This window comes from Gymnogyps californianus, chromosome 12 (assembly GCF_018139145.2).
Source record: "Gymnogyps californianus isolate 813 chromosome 12, ASM1813914v2, whole genome shotgun sequence".
NCBI lineage: Eukaryota > Metazoa > Chordata > Aves > Accipitriformes > Cathartidae > Gymnogyps > Gymnogyps californianus.
In genome coordinates this window covers 13,926,328-13,944,814 of record NC_059482.1, presented here as the reverse complement: position 1 = coordinate 13,944,814, position 18,487 = coordinate 13,926,328, and the positions used below count along the sequence as shown (strand labels likewise).

At 50.5% G+C, this 18,487-nt stretch overlaps 1 protein-coding gene and 1 long non-coding RNA gene across 2 annotated transcripts in view; one reads left to right on the top strand and one right to left on the bottom strand.

Moving 5' to 3' along the window:
* The window catches only part of LOC127020981 (uncharacterized), a 42,263-nt gene extending 41,819 nt beyond the window's left edge, over window positions 1–444 (bottom strand). Inside the window, exon 1 of the long non-coding RNA XR_007767147.1 lies at window positions 198–444. This is a non-coding gene — a long non-coding RNA (uncharacterized LOC127020981). The remainder of the gene's footprint in view (window positions 1–197) is intronic.
* A 480-nt stretch (window positions 445–924) lies between these two features.
* On the top strand, window positions 925–8,894 carry PLEKHF1 (pleckstrin homology and FYVE domain containing 1). Its single transcript, XM_050903951.1, has 2 exons — window positions 925–978; window positions 6,526–8,894. The coding sequence occupies exon 2, from the start codon at window positions 6,538–6,540 to the stop codon at window positions 7,357–7,359; it is 822 nt and encodes a 273-aa protein (XP_050759908.1). The 5' UTR covers window positions 925–978; window positions 6,526–6,537; the 3' UTR covers window positions 7,360–8,894.
* Window positions 8,895–18,487: the final 9,593 nt, after the last annotated feature.

Below are 18,487 nucleotides of genomic sequence, written 5' to 3'. Positions count from 1 at the left end.
GAAGAAATAAGGTCTTGTGGAAAATCTCGTGACTGCCCAAGCACTTTAGCTCTAAAGCGCACCACGAGCTTCCCAGCCCACATTATTATTACCAAAGAAAACGAAAACCTGGAAAAAAAAACACATTTCTAATACCTTGACAGGTCCATCAGCTCCCATTAAAAATAGAAAAGCTATTACAGAAAGTGAGCAAGCACCTGAATTATAGATCAGCACAGGCCCGCGTAGCTCGGGGTTGTTTTACGGCACCAGGCAAGGACCAGAGCTCGGCTCACCCATGCCTCCAGCCTGGGGCACCCGCAGCAGGTGCTGAGGGACGCCCACGGCCTCTGCTCTCCCATCCCACCACCCTCACGGCAGCGATAGGCAGGAGGGGCGCTCGGTGGCCCGTGACACACGCAGCCACCGGGGAGACGTAGCCACAGCAAGAGACGCCCCCGGAGTATCCCCGGAGGCCCCCGCCCCAGCGCTGACGGGGCGCAGGCTGAGGAGAGGCGGCAGGAAAGGCCCAAAGGCGCCCGAAGGGCCGCACGGCCCAGGCCAGCCCCCTCACAAACGCTGAAGGCCGCGGACGCCGCGAGGCAGCCCCAGGGAACGGCTAACGACTAACGGCTCCCGGCGCGAGGACCAGCGGCTGCTCGCCCCGCCTGGCGCCGGCACCGCCTCCCGCCCTTCCTCCGCGCAACCCGCCGCCCCGCCTCACGGCGGAGAGGCCGCGCTCGGGCGCCCCCTGGTGGCGCCCCGCCCCGCCCTTCGCCGCCTGCCCCGCTCCGCCATTGGCCGCCGCCCAGCGAGGGGGCGCGACCCCCCGCGGCGCGCTGAGCCCGAGCGGCGCCCATTGGCCTTCGGGCGCGGGGGTGGGCGGGGCCGCGGCGCGGGGCCGCGGGAGCGCAGCCCGGCCGGGCGGCGGAGCGGAGCCGCCTGGCGCGGGGCGGCCGGGGATCGCTCGCCGGAGGCGGCCGAGGCCGTTCCGCGGAGGTACGGGGCCGAGCGGGGTTGCAGGGGGGCTCGGCGCGGCGCGGCGCGGCTCGGCGGGCAGCTTGTGCGGAGAGGGAGAGTTTTGGAAGAGTCGAGGGTTTCCGCCGCCGGGCCGGCGCGGCGGGAGAGGAGCGGTCTGGCGGCTGCGCCCCGCTGCTCCGCCCGCTGTAGGAGAGAGGGGTGTAGGAGGCTGTGCTCGCCGCCGGGAGGGCTCGGCCCTGCGGAGCCCGCGGTGTGCCCTGCTCGCCTGGGACCTGCGCCCACCCACGGGTCTCCCGTCACGCGTGTGCAGCGCCCTGCTCACGGGGGAGACGGTCAACACCGAATCGCCACCCGCCGCTGTGCAGCACCCTGATGTCTGTGCATGGCCTGAGCGCCGGTTAGAGTGATGATTTATTTATTTTTTTTAGAAGGAACTCTTAAGTTACCAAGTTTGACCGTGTACCAAAACCACAGAAATTGATCCCACTGTGGAGTTGTAAGAGGAATCCCTCACCTTTGGCCATACATCTCTTCTAAAAGGCACGTGGGCTTTCGGGCTTTTGGGGGAGACAGAGAGTTCATCTCTTCCCTTGGTGATTACCCACCCTCACCAGCAAGCCTGTGTATGTCATTTGTCATGAGCCCTTGTCCAGCCTGAGCACGTAACGGGTGGCCTGACCAAAAGCTGTTACATTAGTCCTATCACCTCCAGCTCCAATGCCCGAGAGTTCCTTATGGAGGTGTCTTCCTTATGGCCACTCACCAGGTCAACGCTGATGAGCGGCAGAGTGGGGAGCAGGAGGTGCATGTGGAGTACCGCCGTGCTGCACTGCCAGAGGATGTGTGCTTGGACAGAGAGCAGGGGAGAGGCAGGGGGTGAGGCTCTTCCTTGAGTTTCAGGTTTTCTTTCCTTCCATACAAAGCTGTTTGGACGCCTCTGAGCCTGGGTGGCACGTGCAAGAGCCACAACTGAGCTCAGGCTACCAACTGCTGGTTTTGGTAACATCAGTCTGTGCTCCTCAAAAGCCACCCCTCAGCTGTCCCCTTGCCCTGGCCCTACGTGCCAGAAGTGCTGGGCATGCTGAGCAACAGTGGCAAGAAGCTCAGTAGCTCAATATCGCACCGGGACTGGTGGCATTTCTCAATCAAAGGCCTAATGTGACAGTCAGTCCCAAAACGTACGTGTACTGAATTGGGTTCCTCACGAGCACGGCTGGAAGGGGGTTGCCAGAGCCTGCCCCCCTTGCCCCCAGTGGCCCAGCAGTTACAGCATGCTGGGAGAGAGGGAGAGGCAAGCTGAAATCCCCTCCGGCAGGAAAAGGAGAGGAACTGTGTTTTTCTTGCTCTAAATGCCTGCTCTGGCTAAAAGCTGGCTGCGTCCTACTTGCTGTGTTTGGTGAGGAAGAGCTTATGCCAGCTCTAACTCCAGGAGAGACTTCTCAGCTGAGCAAAGCAGAAAGAGGGAGTAAGGGAGAGCTGCAGAGAGATGAGGCTCAGGGCATTTTCTGCTGGCAGACCTCAGCAGTCAGATCTCAGTGCGCTGATACTCATGGACCATCCCTTGCATGTGGTATGCATTAGGTATGCAGTGGATACCAAGACTGTCAGTTCTGTTTGACAGCAGGAACAGAAGAATCAGGTAGAACAGCTCACTACATTGCTGTGCCTAAGCCTTAGGTAGATACGGACTTGAAAAACATAGCCCAGACTCACTGACCTAGGAGCTTAAGTTGAAATGCTCTGCCTGGCATGCATCAACATGGCTGTTTATAATCACAAGTGAACAAGCGCTCATTGTTAAAAGACGTGGCTTGCTTACTTCTGGAGTGGAGTGCCAAATGGTATTTTTTTCCCTTGAATATCAGTCGTATTCGCTGAGTTATATATTCACTGCATAATAATTGATCACATGCAGAACCAACAGATCTTGATGAAAAAAACAACCCCAAACTTTGCCATGCCAAAAACTCCCGTAAAAAGTAGCACGCCAGTAAAGTACATCTTCCCACCCTCATTTCAACTGTGTAAGCTTCTGTCACACATGGCGCACATGCATACATATCACTTGGTAATAAGCACTGTGACCCTGCTGACCTGACAGGACACACTTGAACAAACAGGAAAAAAATATTTACCAAAATGAATAACATAGATTAGAATTTATATCCTCATTTTTATATCTCATCACTGTTGTTCCAAAGGGAGAGGCTCTCATCTCCCAGTAGAGGAGACCATAATAACACTCAGCAGTTATCTTTATTTACCAAATTCACATAGTACTTCCATTCCAAAGCCAAACTGAGTATTATTTGCAGTGAGTCACAATATTAACATGAAAACGGTTTGTATGTGGTTACTCAAGCTGAACACTATCTAGAACTCGGGGCAGGATTGATCTTGTGTGTGGTGGGATGAGGCGAGTCACCCTCTGCAGATGGCTGTTTCTCCCCCCCTAACTGAAAAGGGACTGTGTAGAGGGATAGAGTTAGTTGTCCAAGTCTAAAGGTAGGTGATGTGAATCCTACCCCTCCTATTTTTTTACTGCTTGGTATGTGTACGTGCTGTTCTCCAGTCATTTACACCTGAGGGGAGAGAGATGGAAGAAAAACGCTCTGCTTTTGCTTCCCCAGGAAAACTCCTTCGGGAAATACCCTGGGCTAGAGCAGCAGCTGACACATTTAGTCTTAGCAGGGAAGATTTTCCCAGAACAGAGTTAGCTTTTCTTTGGGTAACTTGTGGCATTTCAACTAGGTAATAAACCAGAGGGTGGAGGAATAAGGACATACCCTGCAGGTGGAAGTGTGATGTGTAAGAGAGCTCACTTTCATTTCTTTCATGTTGCAGGATTGTGTCCATCCCCTGTCCAGCCCCTTCTCCCTTTGTGCCACGCAGCAAGTCCAAGAGCTTTCTGGCCTGTGCAGGGGCCCAAATCAGTGCAACAGCTAAAGCTTTCACAGCAGCAGGGCTTGCACTCCTCTTTGAAAATGAGCTTACGTTTCCTGGCTCTTTGCAGGCACAGTCTTTATATCTGACAAAACATTTTCATTTCCACTGGGATCCGGTATGTGGAGATCCCTAGAAATAGAGTCAAGTACTATACTTGCTTGAGAGGTTGGACCATGCTTCTAAAGTAAAAGCAGCAGGCTAAGAGCTGGGGCTCCATAACCCAGAAACATGAGGAAGCGAGACTGGTGGGAGCAGGATTAACTGCTTTGGTTTATCCCACTTGGTGTTGCTGGTGCCAAAAATTCTTGACAGTATTTTGTTGCATTCACAGTCTTTCCACACCAAACTTCCCAAGCTGTAATTTCAGTTTTTCTTTTTTGCTTTATTATTTTATGTGCTCATCTTGCTCTTTCACTCAAAAGCTCCTCATCCAAGGATTTGTTTGTAGGAAACCCCGAGAGACCAGATGCCAGGATAGGTGAGACTCTGGGTATTCATAGTCAGGGAGTTTGGTGTTCAGTTGTGGACCATAGTTTGCCCTGCCTGTTTGTTCTTCAGCCTAATTTGTGTATTTAAGAGGGAGAGAAAAAAACACATGCTGCATTATTGTAATTCAGAATAGATTTGAATGTATGTCCTGCAGCAGAGCAGCTCCCTTCCTTGCACAGGTCCACTCGGGCTGACAGATCAAGGAGGGGAACAAAGCCTTTCTCCTCTCCTGATGGCAAGTAATAAATCCCTTTGCACAACTTCTACATGTCTGTACTGAAATGGCAGGTTAGTTGGGGCATTACTTCAGCCGCTGCTGCTGGCATCAGGCCCCTGGATTCCCCCCGTCTGGCTGCAGCATGGGCCCCGCTTGGAGCATTGCAGTTAATTGTGAATTGCCCTCCACACTGAAGAACACGCACATGAGTGGATATGCTTAACACTGTCCAACTCCATCAAATCCATTCTGGTGCTTCGAGGCCCTGAAGATACACGTCCTTCCAGAAGGAAGTTGGAGGCCTTGGGACCCTCCCTCTAGTTCGAGGGAGACCCCGAAGAAGCCAGCTCTTCAGGAGCACTGGCCACTCAACACTTCTCTGTGAAAGCTATTTCTGCAGGGTAGGTCACTTCATTTAGGTCTCCCGGGGCTGCATCTTAGCTTTGTGCCTTTGTACCCTGGCCTGCTCTAGAGGAGAAAATTCTGGGAACTCAGAGGAATTGACTGGTCTGTCTGCCAGATACCTGAGGCGAGAGGTAAATGGCACGCAGCAGCCTTGAGCAGCGGCTCTGTGGTTTCCCTTCTAGCATACCGAAGGGGTGATTTGGGGTGAAGGGCAAGGGAAGAATGTAAGTCATTGTCCCAAACACATAGGACCAGGCGTGTTGTCCTCCTCTTCCCTTTTCTCTCCAGCCTCCTTGGCTACAGGGACTCTGGACAAGGAGGACAGGAAAAATGGTGAAGAGCAGCTCTGCATTAGTGGTTCAATGAACCGCTAACAGCAACCAAGGCGACACACATCCCTGTGATCTCGGAGCCGCCTCGTGATGGCTGAGCTACCTCGCTGGAGGAGGAAATGACTCACGTTCCCATGACCGGCTGCCCTCGGGGCAGCACCCTTCAGCGCAGGAGAGCCTAGGTGCAATGAAAAATTGAACTTACAGCATGGAGTGCTTTCCTTACTGCAAACTACCAATAGCAAACATTTCCTTTTGCTTCGGAGTTACCCTTATCTAGGTTTTTCTATTAAAAAAAACCCAACAGGCTATTGAAACCCCAGATTGTATGAGAAGGAGGGCGCGGAGGTGTGGGGAGGGATGAGCATGCTGCCTTCCACTTCCCCTTTAGCAGAAGTCAGACTGTTTTCAGAATGATGTGTCTTGTAACTGGAAGCACCAGCAGCCCCGGCGTAACTGGGGTAATGGAGGAAGGGCTTCACTTGTGTGGGTTTATTCACATAGCGGGTGCTTTTTACTTTTCTTTTTTTTTTTCCCCCCTCTTTTTGTCACCCAGGGAGGACCAGTGGGAACAAGTGACACCACACTATTTTGTTCCTGCCTCAGCTCTGGCCCAAAATGGCATTGTGGAGTGCATGTACATGAAACTAATCCTCGAGAAAGCAGGTGTGCTGTCAGAAATGGGAGGCTTGCTCCCAAGTCCACAGATGACCTCCCTGAGCCTGCGTCCAGCCCCGCATCAGTTAGCTCCCGGCGCCAAGAGAGATAGAAAGGGGGGGTCCTGGTACCCTTCAGCTGTCACAGTACAGTAACTCCTGAGCAAGTACCTATACCTACATAGGAGCAGGTTCAGACCAACCGGCTTCCTTTACTATGGGCACACAGTTATACTGGTAGAAAGCACAGCTGTAGTGGAAGAGCTGGCTCTGCCTTCAGCAGCTTCCATTGCTGCAAACTGAACTATCCCAGTATAGACCGAGCTGTTGCAAAGTGGGGTCAGAAGGTTTGAAAATTTAATTTAAAAAGGTGACAAACTAAAGTGAGGAGTGGTAAGATTACTTGTAACCTCAGGTTGCATTAGGAGTGTCTCACCTGTGCATATGTTCACTACTCAGCCTCACCCAGGTGTAGATGTTTGCAGCTTCACCACTTTCCTCTTTATTTTCCTCTCTTCAGAGCAAGCTGGAGATGGTGGACCATCTTGCAAACACTGAGATCAACAGCCAGCGCATTGCTGCTGTGGAAAACTGCTTTGGGGCTTCTGGACAGCCCTTGGCCGTGCCGGGAAGGGTCCTTCTAGGAGAAGGGATTTTAACGAAAGAATGCCGCAAGAAACCAAAGCCTCGCATATTCTTCCTTTTCAACGACATCCTCGTCTACGGCAGCATAGTCATCAACAAAAGGAAGTACAATTCCCAGCACATCATTCCCCTTGAAGATGTCACTTTGGAAACGCTGCCAGACACCTTGCAGATGAAGAACCGCTGGATGATTAAAACCTCCAAGAAGTCCTTTGTGGTTTCTGCAGCCTCCCTCACGGAGAGGAAGGAGTGGATCAGCCATCTGGAGGAGTGCATCAGGCACCTGCTGACGAAGACGGGCCGGCAGCCCTCCACAGAGCATGCAGCCCCCTGGATCCCAGACAAGGCGACGGACATCTGCATGCGCTGCACACAGACCAAGTTCTCCACGCTCACCCGAAGGCACCACTGCCGCAAGTGCGGCTTTGTCGTCTGCGCAGACTGCTCCAGGCAGAGGTTCCTGATGCCCCGGCTGTCCCCCAAGCCCTTGAGGGTCTGCAACCTGTGCTACAGGCAGCTGCTGGCAGAAAAGAAGAAGGAGGCGGAGGCAGATCGCAGGCAGCTGGAGCCGATCCGCTCTGCCATCCCGGGCTACGAACCTTCCAGCGGCGATGACAGCGACAAGTCTGACGATGACAAAGCTGACCAGTGGCCAGCAGACACAGAGTTTTATACCTCAGAAGTATCCTGGTCATCTTTCCACAGCTGACCTCCTTGGGAGTCGGTGGCATTTAGACATTGGGAAGCCAACTTCTGGCCTCCAATGCATATCCTTCTTGATGTTTTCTCTGGAGGCCATGCCTAGGAAGGTGGATCTTGGCCCCTGTGTGTGGTGTCTGCATGGGGAGCAGAGATGGGGTTACCCCTCTGAGAACTTGTCTCATATGATGCAAGTACAGAGAGCAACAGCTCAGTGAAGAGCACGGACTGGGGCAGAGACCTGTGGATCAGCCTTGGCCAAATGAGCTCACCCTTCAGTGCCTTAGTCTTCCCATCTGCAAAAACAGAGCAATACTAACTTCTTTTCTCAAATGCTTTGAGATCGGCTCTTGGGAGAACAAGGAGCAAGAAATCCTGGAGTTAAACACGCTTGCCTGCTAGCGGTGCATTCCTCTGTCTAGCAAGAGGCACTCCGGATGCCGTTTTCCATGAGCATTACATCTACATCAGAGATTCTCATTGCAAGCATGCCAGCCTGAGGGGATAGCTGCTCATCCCTGCCCGGTAAGGTCGGCATGGGCTTCCATTTCTACACCTGGGTCTCTCAACTTTGGAAACACTAAGGAAATGGTGCTCCGAATGCAAGGAGCTCGTACAAGGCTTGGTGTGAGCAGCCTTAGCAAAGCACTGGAGCATCCAGCTCTCTCGCATGGAGAGAGGCCATTTTGGTGGTACTGGGCCAGGAGGGAGGAAGGAGGGGGAAAAGGGACAGGTAAAATTACACAGGGGAGTGAGATAAGGAGGGAGAGACACCGCAGTTGACTCAACTAAGTGCAGAGCCCCAGATCTCAAAAACAGGCAGTTCCACCAGATTACCAGCAACTTGATGAACTCAAGCCTATCAGGTAAAAGGATAGCCCAGGGAAGACTTGTTAAAAGTCTTGAAAAATCCAGGAAAATGCCCCAAATTAAGATCCTATGAAGTACTTCAGCTTCCACTTCCCTCCCGAGCAGGAGCCCAAGGCATTGAATGCTCGCTTGTGGGCTCACCTCATGTCTATCAGTCTCACGAGTCCAAAGTTAAGGTGCTTTATGTACTTCCAGGATTGGAGCCCAAGACTTTACAGTTAACTTGAGATCAGCTTTAAAGTTCAAGCTAAGTTAGAAATAAACTGTGTTTATTCAAGTATTCTATCATAATATAGCATGGAGTAAATATACGGAAAATCAGACAACAGCAATTGTTTTGCAGCAGACATTTCTACAGACTCTGTTATTACTTTTAGTATATTTTTGTATTGTATATTTTATGCTCTGGAAAAGGAACATGGCTGGGAGTACACTGCCAACGTTACAAACTGTTTCCTTACCATGACCTGTTCCAAAGAGTGCCTTGCCTGCCAGATGGCCAGACTTAGGGTTTTTTAAATTTCAGTTCAAAGTAATCATTCTTACTGTCTTTTGTAAACTGCCACTGTTCCAATGGATTTGCATCACTTGACTGTGTGTGAATAAAGATATGGCCAACAGGAAGAAGCCAGGAAAATATGACAATAAAGTGTGTTGTTATTTAACAAGAGTCTTAAACAAGAGCTGGGATTCAGGCCCGGCTGGCCAGCATGAGGTCTGACTCCTCAGCTGTGGACTGAATGCTCTGGGTTTCTATTTACTGCTTGAAGGTAAGCGCGAGTGAAAAAAAATTGCCAAATCTGTTGCTTCCTTTGTATTTATATCATGTTATCATCCAGTCGAGTTTTTCCAAGTCTTTTGCAATCGCCTGCAGTAGTCTGTGTTAATTGAAACAGTATTTATCCGGTGGGGGCACAGCTTAGAGTGGGTCAACAAACCTTATGACTTAAGCAGATGTTTTTGGGTTTTAAAGCAATAAGTACACAGAGTTCTGATTTTTCCATCCCTCTCCAAGCTTAGTTCATAACTCTGCGCAGCAGCGATTGTTTTTACAATGCCTCCCACCCACCAGAAGGGTGTACATGCTATGCAAACAGAAAGTGACCTTAAAAATAAACAGCCATTAGAATGGTTCACAAGCCAAAAATAGCCCAGCGGCTGAATCCATGTCCATAGCTGGCGTTCCATTTCCCTCCTCCTGAGGCGAAACTCCCAGTTTCTTCCTAGTAACTGGCTCCAGAAATCTATTCCAGTTTTGAACCTACTCCTTAGTTCTCTTAGAGATCAGCTTTTCTTTATCGTATGTGTCCGAAGGTCTTAATATTATCAGCCCCGAAAGAGCTATGAACTGTTTTTATCCACTAATGAAGGACAGGCATGCCTCTAACAAATGCATGCTTGTTGAGCAAGAGCTTTTCTTAATCACAGCAGGAAAAAAAACCCCACACAAAACAAACCAACAAACTCCACCAAAAACAACCCAGCCCCTTTTTTCCATGCAAGCTGCAGTTGATGGCCTTTCTGGAAACACATCTTCCAGCAACTGGTGTGTCCCCGTTCCTTGCGGGAGGTGGGTATGGAGAAGAGTCAAGGGTGGAAAAGCTGCAACACTTGTGAATAATTGAGAATAACGGCAACTCGCATCACGTACACACACTGCTCTCTTGAAACGTGGTGTTTTGGAGCCGCGAGGTGCACATGAGCACTTGCACTTCCAGAGGCTTCTTACTCGCATGCTGCCTTGTGTGCGTTACAGTGCCTTCTCCCAGAGCTTTCCCTATTGCTAGCCAGTCGCTCGGTGTTGCTCCCAGCTCTGCAGCCGTGCAGGCAGCGTCAGGGTATCGCGCGGCAGCTGCTGCCAAGCGGGGAGATCCGGAAAGGCTGGGGCTGCCACAGGGTCGAGAAGATCTTTCACATGGAAGCCCCAAGTAACCTAGTGACTCTTAAACTGTTAATGCATATGGTAAAAGGAGCCTGCCCAGGAAAACATGGGGAAATTTAAACAAAGCTTCTCCCCCCCTTCCTGTAGTTTTATTAGCCAAGCTGGGGAGCTCAGCACTGGGATTAGAGCCTGGGGTTCCTGGCTTCTGGCCTGCTCAACACATGGGTTTTATATCACGGGCTGTGCTGTTACAGTCCAGTCTGGAGTTTTCCAGCCTGCTTCTATCTCCAGTGCATTAATAGGGCATTTCCTGATGGTTTGGATTTTTTCTTTTTTGAGCTAAATAAATGCCTTACCATGGATTCATTAAAAGTTGCAAATCCATGCAACTAGTAAGAGCGGTAGCTTGAATGCTCACTTTGGAAAAACATCTGCAGGCTGGGGATTTTGTGGAGTCACATCCTCCTCCTGAAAGGCTCCCAAACATGATGTGTGGGGATCAGTTGCCAGAAGGGGTTCCTTGCTCAGCCCCTGCCTGAAGGTGTCACAGCCCAAAGGGCACAGCACCGTGCAGCCATCCCCACTGCACACCAGCCTTGGCACTGCCTAACCCCAGGGTGCACTGGTTCAGGAAACCCGACTGGCTGAAACATGGTCCTTCTGCTGCCTCCAGCAGAAACTGGAGCCCAGGCACTTTTAGAAAAATGCAAGAGTGTTTTAGCCCTCAGCAAAATGGTTCCTTCTCAGCTGGGCACACAAGAGCCAGACGACAGTCCCTGTAGCTGTCAGGAGCAAGGAGAACACTAGTACACTGAACATGGAAAGCAAAACTTGAATGTTAGCATCAGACATACTGAAACTGCTGGGGATTCTCCAGCAAAGAGACAGGAAAACAAAAAGAGTAAGGGGCCATGCAGTGAGGCAATTCTCTTCTGCTCTCCAAAGTTGGTAGGAAGGTGAGGAAGAAGATGGCACTGCTGTAGCAGCCAGTCACAAAAGTCGAAGGAAATGTAATGGGGAGATTTGCTCTGTGAATAAACTGAAAAGAAAGGATCAAAGCAGTTCACTGAAACACATGTGCTCCGCCGTCCCAAGGTGCAGCCAAGGCACGCCACCAACTCCAGAGCACGGCGCTGACTCAGCAGTTCACAAGATTCGGAGGCAGCAGGATGAAGCGAGCCAGCTTCTCAGTCAGTCTTGCTCCCAGTTACTCACTCAGTTTTTATCCAAGCAGGAGTTCTGGCTCTGCCACAGCCCACAGCCTCTCCCGACTCACTACTGCTGCAAGCAGTTTCGCATATTCCTCAGCTTGGGATTTTTGGTTAGCAGGAGGAACTGAGGAGCACAGATGGTCCCAACTACTGGTGAGCTTTGAAGCGATGTGTGTCCAATGAAAAATACAGGCTTCTGTTTCTGACTCTTTCTGCTCCAGGCCACGGTTCTTTAAGAAAGGTGTTGGCAGGAAGAAGATGTTACACTACTGTCACTTCCGTGGTGTACACAATATGGCAAAACAGCTCCAAGAAATCCTTGCCCAAGACCTGGGCGCTGGAGATGCTCTCCAGAGCACCTGGGGAGGGGTGCTGCACTCCAGGGAAGCACAGGCTGCACACCATGGTGTAAAGCACTGGGCAGGCAAAACACAGCCAGGTCTGCTTTATGTTGCATGTCACAGGCAGGAGAAACCCCAGTGCCACGCACATGTATGGGAAGGAGCCTCTCCTGCCCACACACTTGTTCATAAAACCTCCGAACAGACACAGCAGTCGGTGCTGCGGTCCCGAGGCGGCAGCTGGAGGAGACGAGGCAGGCAGGGAGGCGGTATCGAGTACTGACAAATGCTGAGCGACTCCCTTTGAAGTTGGCATTTGACTTCATTTCCAGTAAGGCCTGGAAATGCAAATAAACCATAAGCAGGTTTTCCGTGAACCTCTTATCGAGAGGTTCATGGCCAAGAGCAAGTTATACAGCCTCCCCAGTTTGCTATTGTAGGAAGGGCAGAGAAAAAGGAGGAGGGGAGCAAGATACGAGGTTTTGCTTTAGCAGAGCACTCTCGTGCAGTGCCCTCTCTTGCACAGTCAAACCACCCTGGGGCAGAGCATCCACTGCTGGCAGCGATCCTGCTGCCTGTGATCCTGCTGCCCAGGCTGCCGCACGCAGCAAGGGAACACTGCGCCCCTGCTTGAGCTTTGTCTAGCCTCTCCTTTTTTGTCCTAAACACAATATGTTTTGGTGACAACCTTAGAAAAAACAGATTTGAGAAGGGAAAAGCATTAACTCAAGGCCAGACAGGCCTCTTTTCCTCTAACAGACAGCAACAAGGAAAAAAAGTCACATGTGGTTTTTGTCAGAAGAGTTACACATGAGGTAAAACCAGACCCTTAGTGGTTTCATACACAAAGGATCTTCCAGAGACACCAGAGGGAAAAGTAAGTGTGACACCGAGGCCTCTCCGTACATTTGTTCCCTCTCCCGTCAAAGCCTGCAGGAGGAACCATGTCACCTAACACACATCACATCCCCAGACAGCCATTAGCCTGTGATGACCGCCTTACAGAGCATGGCCCAGCTGCGAGAAGGCAACAAGGGCGAGCGTGTGTGCTGGGGGAACCTCTCGGCAGCCTGGCTCTGCACAGAGCCTCGGCACTGGCTCTGCACGGTGGCAGAGCTGCAGAACGAGCCCCGTGCCCGGGAGCGCGCACAGGAGAGCAGTGCTTGTGGGAGCGCCCCTTACAGTCATCCTCAAATGGCTTGAATGGCTCAGATACCATGGTGTGAGCCGGCAAACCAAACCCACAAACCAGAGCCACCAGCACCCAGGTCACAACTACCTGGTTTCCATCAAAGTCTCTGACTTGATGAGTGTTTGCTCAGCAGCAAGTTTCAGGCAAATCAACCTGAGTCTCTAGCTCATTCCAAAAAAATGGCCTTGAGCGCACTTGTTTGCTGACCAGCCTCTAAGAGCCAGGCAGCCCAGCAAAGTTTCACTGTGCATGTCTGTCTTAGTCCAAAGGTCTTTCATACACTCCCGCAAGACTTTGCCTGCCCTTTGCAGTCCAGCCCTGCTCCCCAGCGGTACCCAGAGCAAGCACTCTGGTCCAGCCTCTATGGCTGGGGCCACAGAAGCAGGGGAGCTGCCCAAGCATCTTCCCCCTCCACAGCTCCAGCAGCAGGAGGGAGCCTCACACCACTTGCAGGGGTGTCTGCTCTGCAAGGAGAGGCTGTTTTTCACTGGCTCGGCAGGGTCCAGCTGCTCTCCCTGACACACTCCTAACACAGCTGACTTTACTGAATCACCCCAGCGGAGCAGGAGGAGGAGTGATGCCGTGCATTAACCCTGCAAGGGCCTCTGCAGTAGAACTTTCTGCTGCGGTTCATGCAGGGGAGGTGCCTTACCCCCCAAACCTCAACAGAGACAGGCTAGCGTCAGTCACAGTCGTCCTGTGGCCAGGGGAGGACTTGTCCTGCAGGGTATCAGGCTGCAGCCACATTTGTTCATTCTACTAGTACCACGTTCAAGACGGATACAACACCCGCAAGCCAGCAGGCTGAGCAAGCCCCTGTATCTGTTCTGGGTCCCAACAGGCACTCAGGACGTCACACGCTGCAGCCATCTGTTTGCAAGGAAACAGCCTTAACAATGAGACGTCCTACAAGATCCACTGGTAAAGAGCTATGGTGTTAATCTGGGGAGGATAACAAATGGAGACTGTCACACTTTGCTATTTCAAGACTTCAGCAGTACCACTGCTGTCCCTATAATACAGCAGTTCGAGGTATGTTACCTTCATAAAAATGGGGTCTGTAATGCAGCTGGTGTAGCCCCCGAGCAAGGGCAGCCCCTCACAGCACGCCCCTGGAGCCCAAAGACAGCCCTTTCTGGAGTAGCAGCGCTGCAAGCACCCTGGCAGTCACTAAGCAAGCATCCCTCACGCCAGCTGACATTCTCTCTCTCTCCTCAGGGACATGCAATAGCCAAAGCCCAGCACATGGCTGTGTCACAGAAGGGATTCTAAAGGATATGTTTGTTGGTTTAGACCTTACAAGTTAGAGACAGACTGGTAAAAATACAGTTACTCCTCCACACAGCTTCCCCCTGTTTCAGCACCCTCACCACTCAGGAGAACCATCTGAGCAATCCATGAAGCACATAGGGAGCCCCCAGGATTGCAACTCCTCTTCTCCTTGGGAGATGGGAGAAGGGTCCTGTGTTAGAAGCAGGCAGAGGAGCTGGTCATTACCCGAGCACAAGCAATGCAGCTCTCCAGACGCAAGCTTTCACAGGCAGCTCCAGAACCAGAAGTGATGTTAACAGCTGTTTGGAGTACAACAGGCTGATCACCTCCAGTACAGCTCTGCCTCCCACCCAGCAGCACTTGAACTTTCTCCTCCCTGCCCTTCCTCCCCCACCAGAATTTGTCTCTCGTGTTTTGGAGGCTGGGTTTTCCTGGGGCTGGCTCACCCAGCTATGCCGGTGGGATGCACGTTGTGATGTGAGGCATGCCAGGGCTGCCTGACGCACGGCGCAGCGGGCAGGGCTTCCCTCCCAGCTGAACCAGCCCTGCACAACAGGTACCTCTGCGAGCTGGGGGTTTGCTGGCTGCAGGTTCAGGAAGAACAGCAAGATAGGGGAAGAGAAGGAGCTTTTTTTTATATATATATAAACTTTAAATTAGTTCTGTGAGAACACTTAAACATTCAAAAACAAAATGTGAGGAACTTTTCAATCAGCATATGACCCATGTAATCTCTCTCTCTAAAACAACTTTCCCTTCTGCAAAACAAAGCAATAGCATGACCATATCTTAATACAACTTCCACGGTATGTGGGCGTGAATAAAGGAGATTTCCTTCTTTAAAAATACTGTCTAGTGATTTGGATTCTGGTGGCACAGAGACATTTTCTGCTTGGTGCAAGCAATAAAGACATTTGGTTTAATTTTTAAGCTGATATTGCAATTTTGAGAACATGAAATAACTGATTGCAACTGACGGACCGAGAGAGGTTAGGGTTTCCTACCTCTGTTTAATTACTTGCTTGTACACAGGAAGGCATTCAGGGAGGAAGGCTCCACTCCTGAGTGGGATAAGAGGCACAAAGGCAAACGGGCAGGTCTTCCCCTGTCACAGGAAAACCCTTTTGTACAATACAAAGCGTACCGCGCTGTTTTCAGAACGTGATTGCTTTGGCAGCACATACGTCGTATTTTACTTGCACATATGTTGGCACAACACTGCAGAAATTGTGTGCTGCATGCGTTTGGGATAACATATGAAAGCAGTCTTAATAAACCAGAGCCAGAGTTCACCTACCCCGAAATCATGAGGGACGGCGTGGAAGAGGCACCTGCAGAGCAATACTTCCGCTGCTTTAGTCTCTTGTCAGCTCGTGGTGAGAAACTTCTGGAGGCAGTGGTTGATTCTGGACTGGTGTGTTTAATAGTCCTCACTGCCATCAATCTGCCTAATCGCTTTCTGAACACATATTTGTTTTGGCACCTAGAGCATCCTGTGCCAATTAGCTCCACAATTCCCTGTTACACTGTGTGAACAAGCACTTCCCTTCACCTCTGCCAGTTCAATGGGTGCACCCTGCCTCCTATGCCACGGTATTGTTCCTCCTGTTCATCTCTGCTGTTCACAGCCGTGACCAAAGCTCTCCCCATTAGTGTCTTTTCCAGGTTGAACAGTTTTAAACTAGCCCATCTTTCTTTACACAGATGCCCTTCCATACCGTGTTATCCTTCTCTGTTTCCTTCGTAGCTCTACAATGCCCTTTTTGGCTCCAAAAGGACTAACCAGAGTGGATCGAGCAGGCTACACGGACTATTCAAGATGTGGCTGCTACCTGGATTTATTCAGTGACCTAACAAAGTCTACTGCCACCTTCTTGGTTTCCTTCCCCATCCGTCCTAGCCTTCTTGTTACCTTCTGACCTGCTGCTGAACACTGAGCTTGTATTGTCAGAATCTGTCCACAGTGACCTCAAGCTCTTTCCTGAGAGAAAATAGGTCACTCAGAGCCCAGCACTGTGACTACATAATCAGGGTTATCTTTATTCTGGTGACAGTTACCAATACTAACCAATACCTACCATTCTACTGACCGCTGGCTCACATCGATGCTAGCAGCTGATGGCAGGCGCTGGAGTGCTGAGGGCAGGTGGCTTCGCTGCCTGGAAAGGCTTTGAAACCTTGCAGTTAGGTAGAACATCCGCTCTATTCCTTGACATGTCAGCATAGCACAGTGTGACCTTGTTTTCCTTTGCGACCAGTACACACCAGTACAATACTGTAATCACAACACAGTGCCAGCAGCACAGAAACTGGGGCTCTTCAGTTAGGCACAGCAGTGCCTGGATTTAGCTCAGTGGCACTAGGACTGCATCCTCTGGGCAGGGTTAAGAGACAGTGGAGGCCATATGCACGGATGGAAACTGAGCTGCTGCAAAACGCTGGAGCCACTTTGTTAACCACTTGGCATTGTGCTGCTTTGCATGAATATTTGAGGTTCCCAAAGAGGCGCCAGGGCTAACCAAAAGACATGGGGCAGCTTTGAAGCTGGCTCAGTTGTTGGGATGTGAGCAGCCAGTAGTTGGTGAATTGATTTCCTGATTGCTATCTGAAGACACCATCCAATTTTGGTTTATTGCATAACAATACAGTACAGTTAAATTATACACAGTAGAAATACACACCTTTGTCGCAAGGCTGCATGGCAGCTTAATTAGTATCAGCAGAGCACTTTGAAGCTGTAAAGAACTACGAGAGTGCTCCTTATTATCCTTATTGCTACTTATCATTAGTGGCACAATGTGAAGGCTAATCTTCGCCCTACACTCGCAGGGGATGTGCTGCCGCCATTGTCAGCAGCCCCGGTCCCGTGGGGCCGGGCTGGGGACATGAAAGCCCAAAATTAGGATTAGACTCAGCAGCAGCACACGCTCCTGCAGAGTTAAACTTCAGAGATGGCAGAAAGCCTCAAGTATGCAGGCAATGGGAGGCTGTTTGCTGTGGTTATGGAACAAATATTTTTATACACAGATTCCTGGAGAGAATGGCTGGGAAAAAGCAAGCAAGCCCCTTTTATGGAAACCAACAAAATCAGATCCAAGACCCTGCCTCGCCAGCACCCTATTTAACTTTTTATTACTGACTTTGTTCTTGCATAAGCAATTAATAAACTGCAGTGTGGTCAAAAGTCTGCTGCGTGAACTTTAGCTCGCGGACAGGCACAGAGCAGGCAGCTGATTCCTACTGATACACCAGCAAGTCTTTCGCTTTAATGCAGTATTTGCCGAACTGTTTTGCCCTGTCCCCTGCTTTCTTGAGTAACTTGAAGCACTTGCTCTTGCACTCCATCTCTCCCAAGCCCAAGCATTACATTCAGCTGTTGGCGTCTTTTGTATCTGTCGTGGTTTAACCCCAGTCAGCAACTAAGCACCACGCAGCCGCTTCCCCCTCCCCCCTCCCAGTGGGGGGGGGGGAGGTAAAACTCATGGGTTGCAATAAGAACAGTTTAATAACTAAAGTAAAATAAAATATACTACTACTATTAATAATAATATAATAATAATAGTAATGAAAAAGAATATAACAAAAAAAAAGAAATAAAACCCAAGAAAAAACAAGTGATGCACAATGCAATTGCTCACCACCTGCTGACCGATGCCTGAGCAGCGATCCGCCCCTCCCGGCCAACTCCCCCCTGTTTATATACTGGGCATGATGTTCTATGGTATGGAATACCCCTTTGGCTAGTTCAGGTCAGCTGCCCCGGCTATGCTCCCTCCCAGCTTCTTGCACACCTGCTTGCTTGGCAGAGCATGGGAAACTGAAAAATCTTTAGCTTAAGATAAGCGCTACTTAGCAACAACTAAAACATCAGCAAGTTATCAATTATTCTCACACTAAATCAAAACACAGCACTGTACCAGCTACTAGGAAGAAAATTAACTGTATCCCAGCCAAAACCAGGACAGTATCCTTCACTGCTCTAAAAGGGAGCAAGTCTTTAACTTAGGATTTTGAAAATCTGGTTATGTAGGGCTTAAAATTAACGTGGAAGGGCAAGGTAGAAAAGTTAGATGGCCCCCTCATTTGGCCTGAAAGAGTAGGATTCTTAGAGCCAGAGAAGTTTGAGTAGATGCAGATGGCAGTCAAAAGTCAGAGCTGCCCTGGCCTCCTTTCAACTTGCAGCAAACTTCCATTAGTATCAAGCAGAATTGCCTGCCGGGGAGAGGGCAGAAATCTAGAGGAACTATCCATTGGCACAGTTAGCTGGGCGAGAACAAAAAATCATGTTGGAAATCCATACAAATATCAGAATGAGCTTACCTACAGTTCTGCACCCAGGATAGGCTTTACCCACTGGCTCACACACTTCA

What these genes read in the sequence shown, in the direction of transcription:
- PLEKHF1 (XM_050903951.1), top strand. Translation starts at nt 6,538, where the DNA reads ATGGTGGACCATCTTGCAAACACTGAGATCAACAGCCAGCGCATTGCT.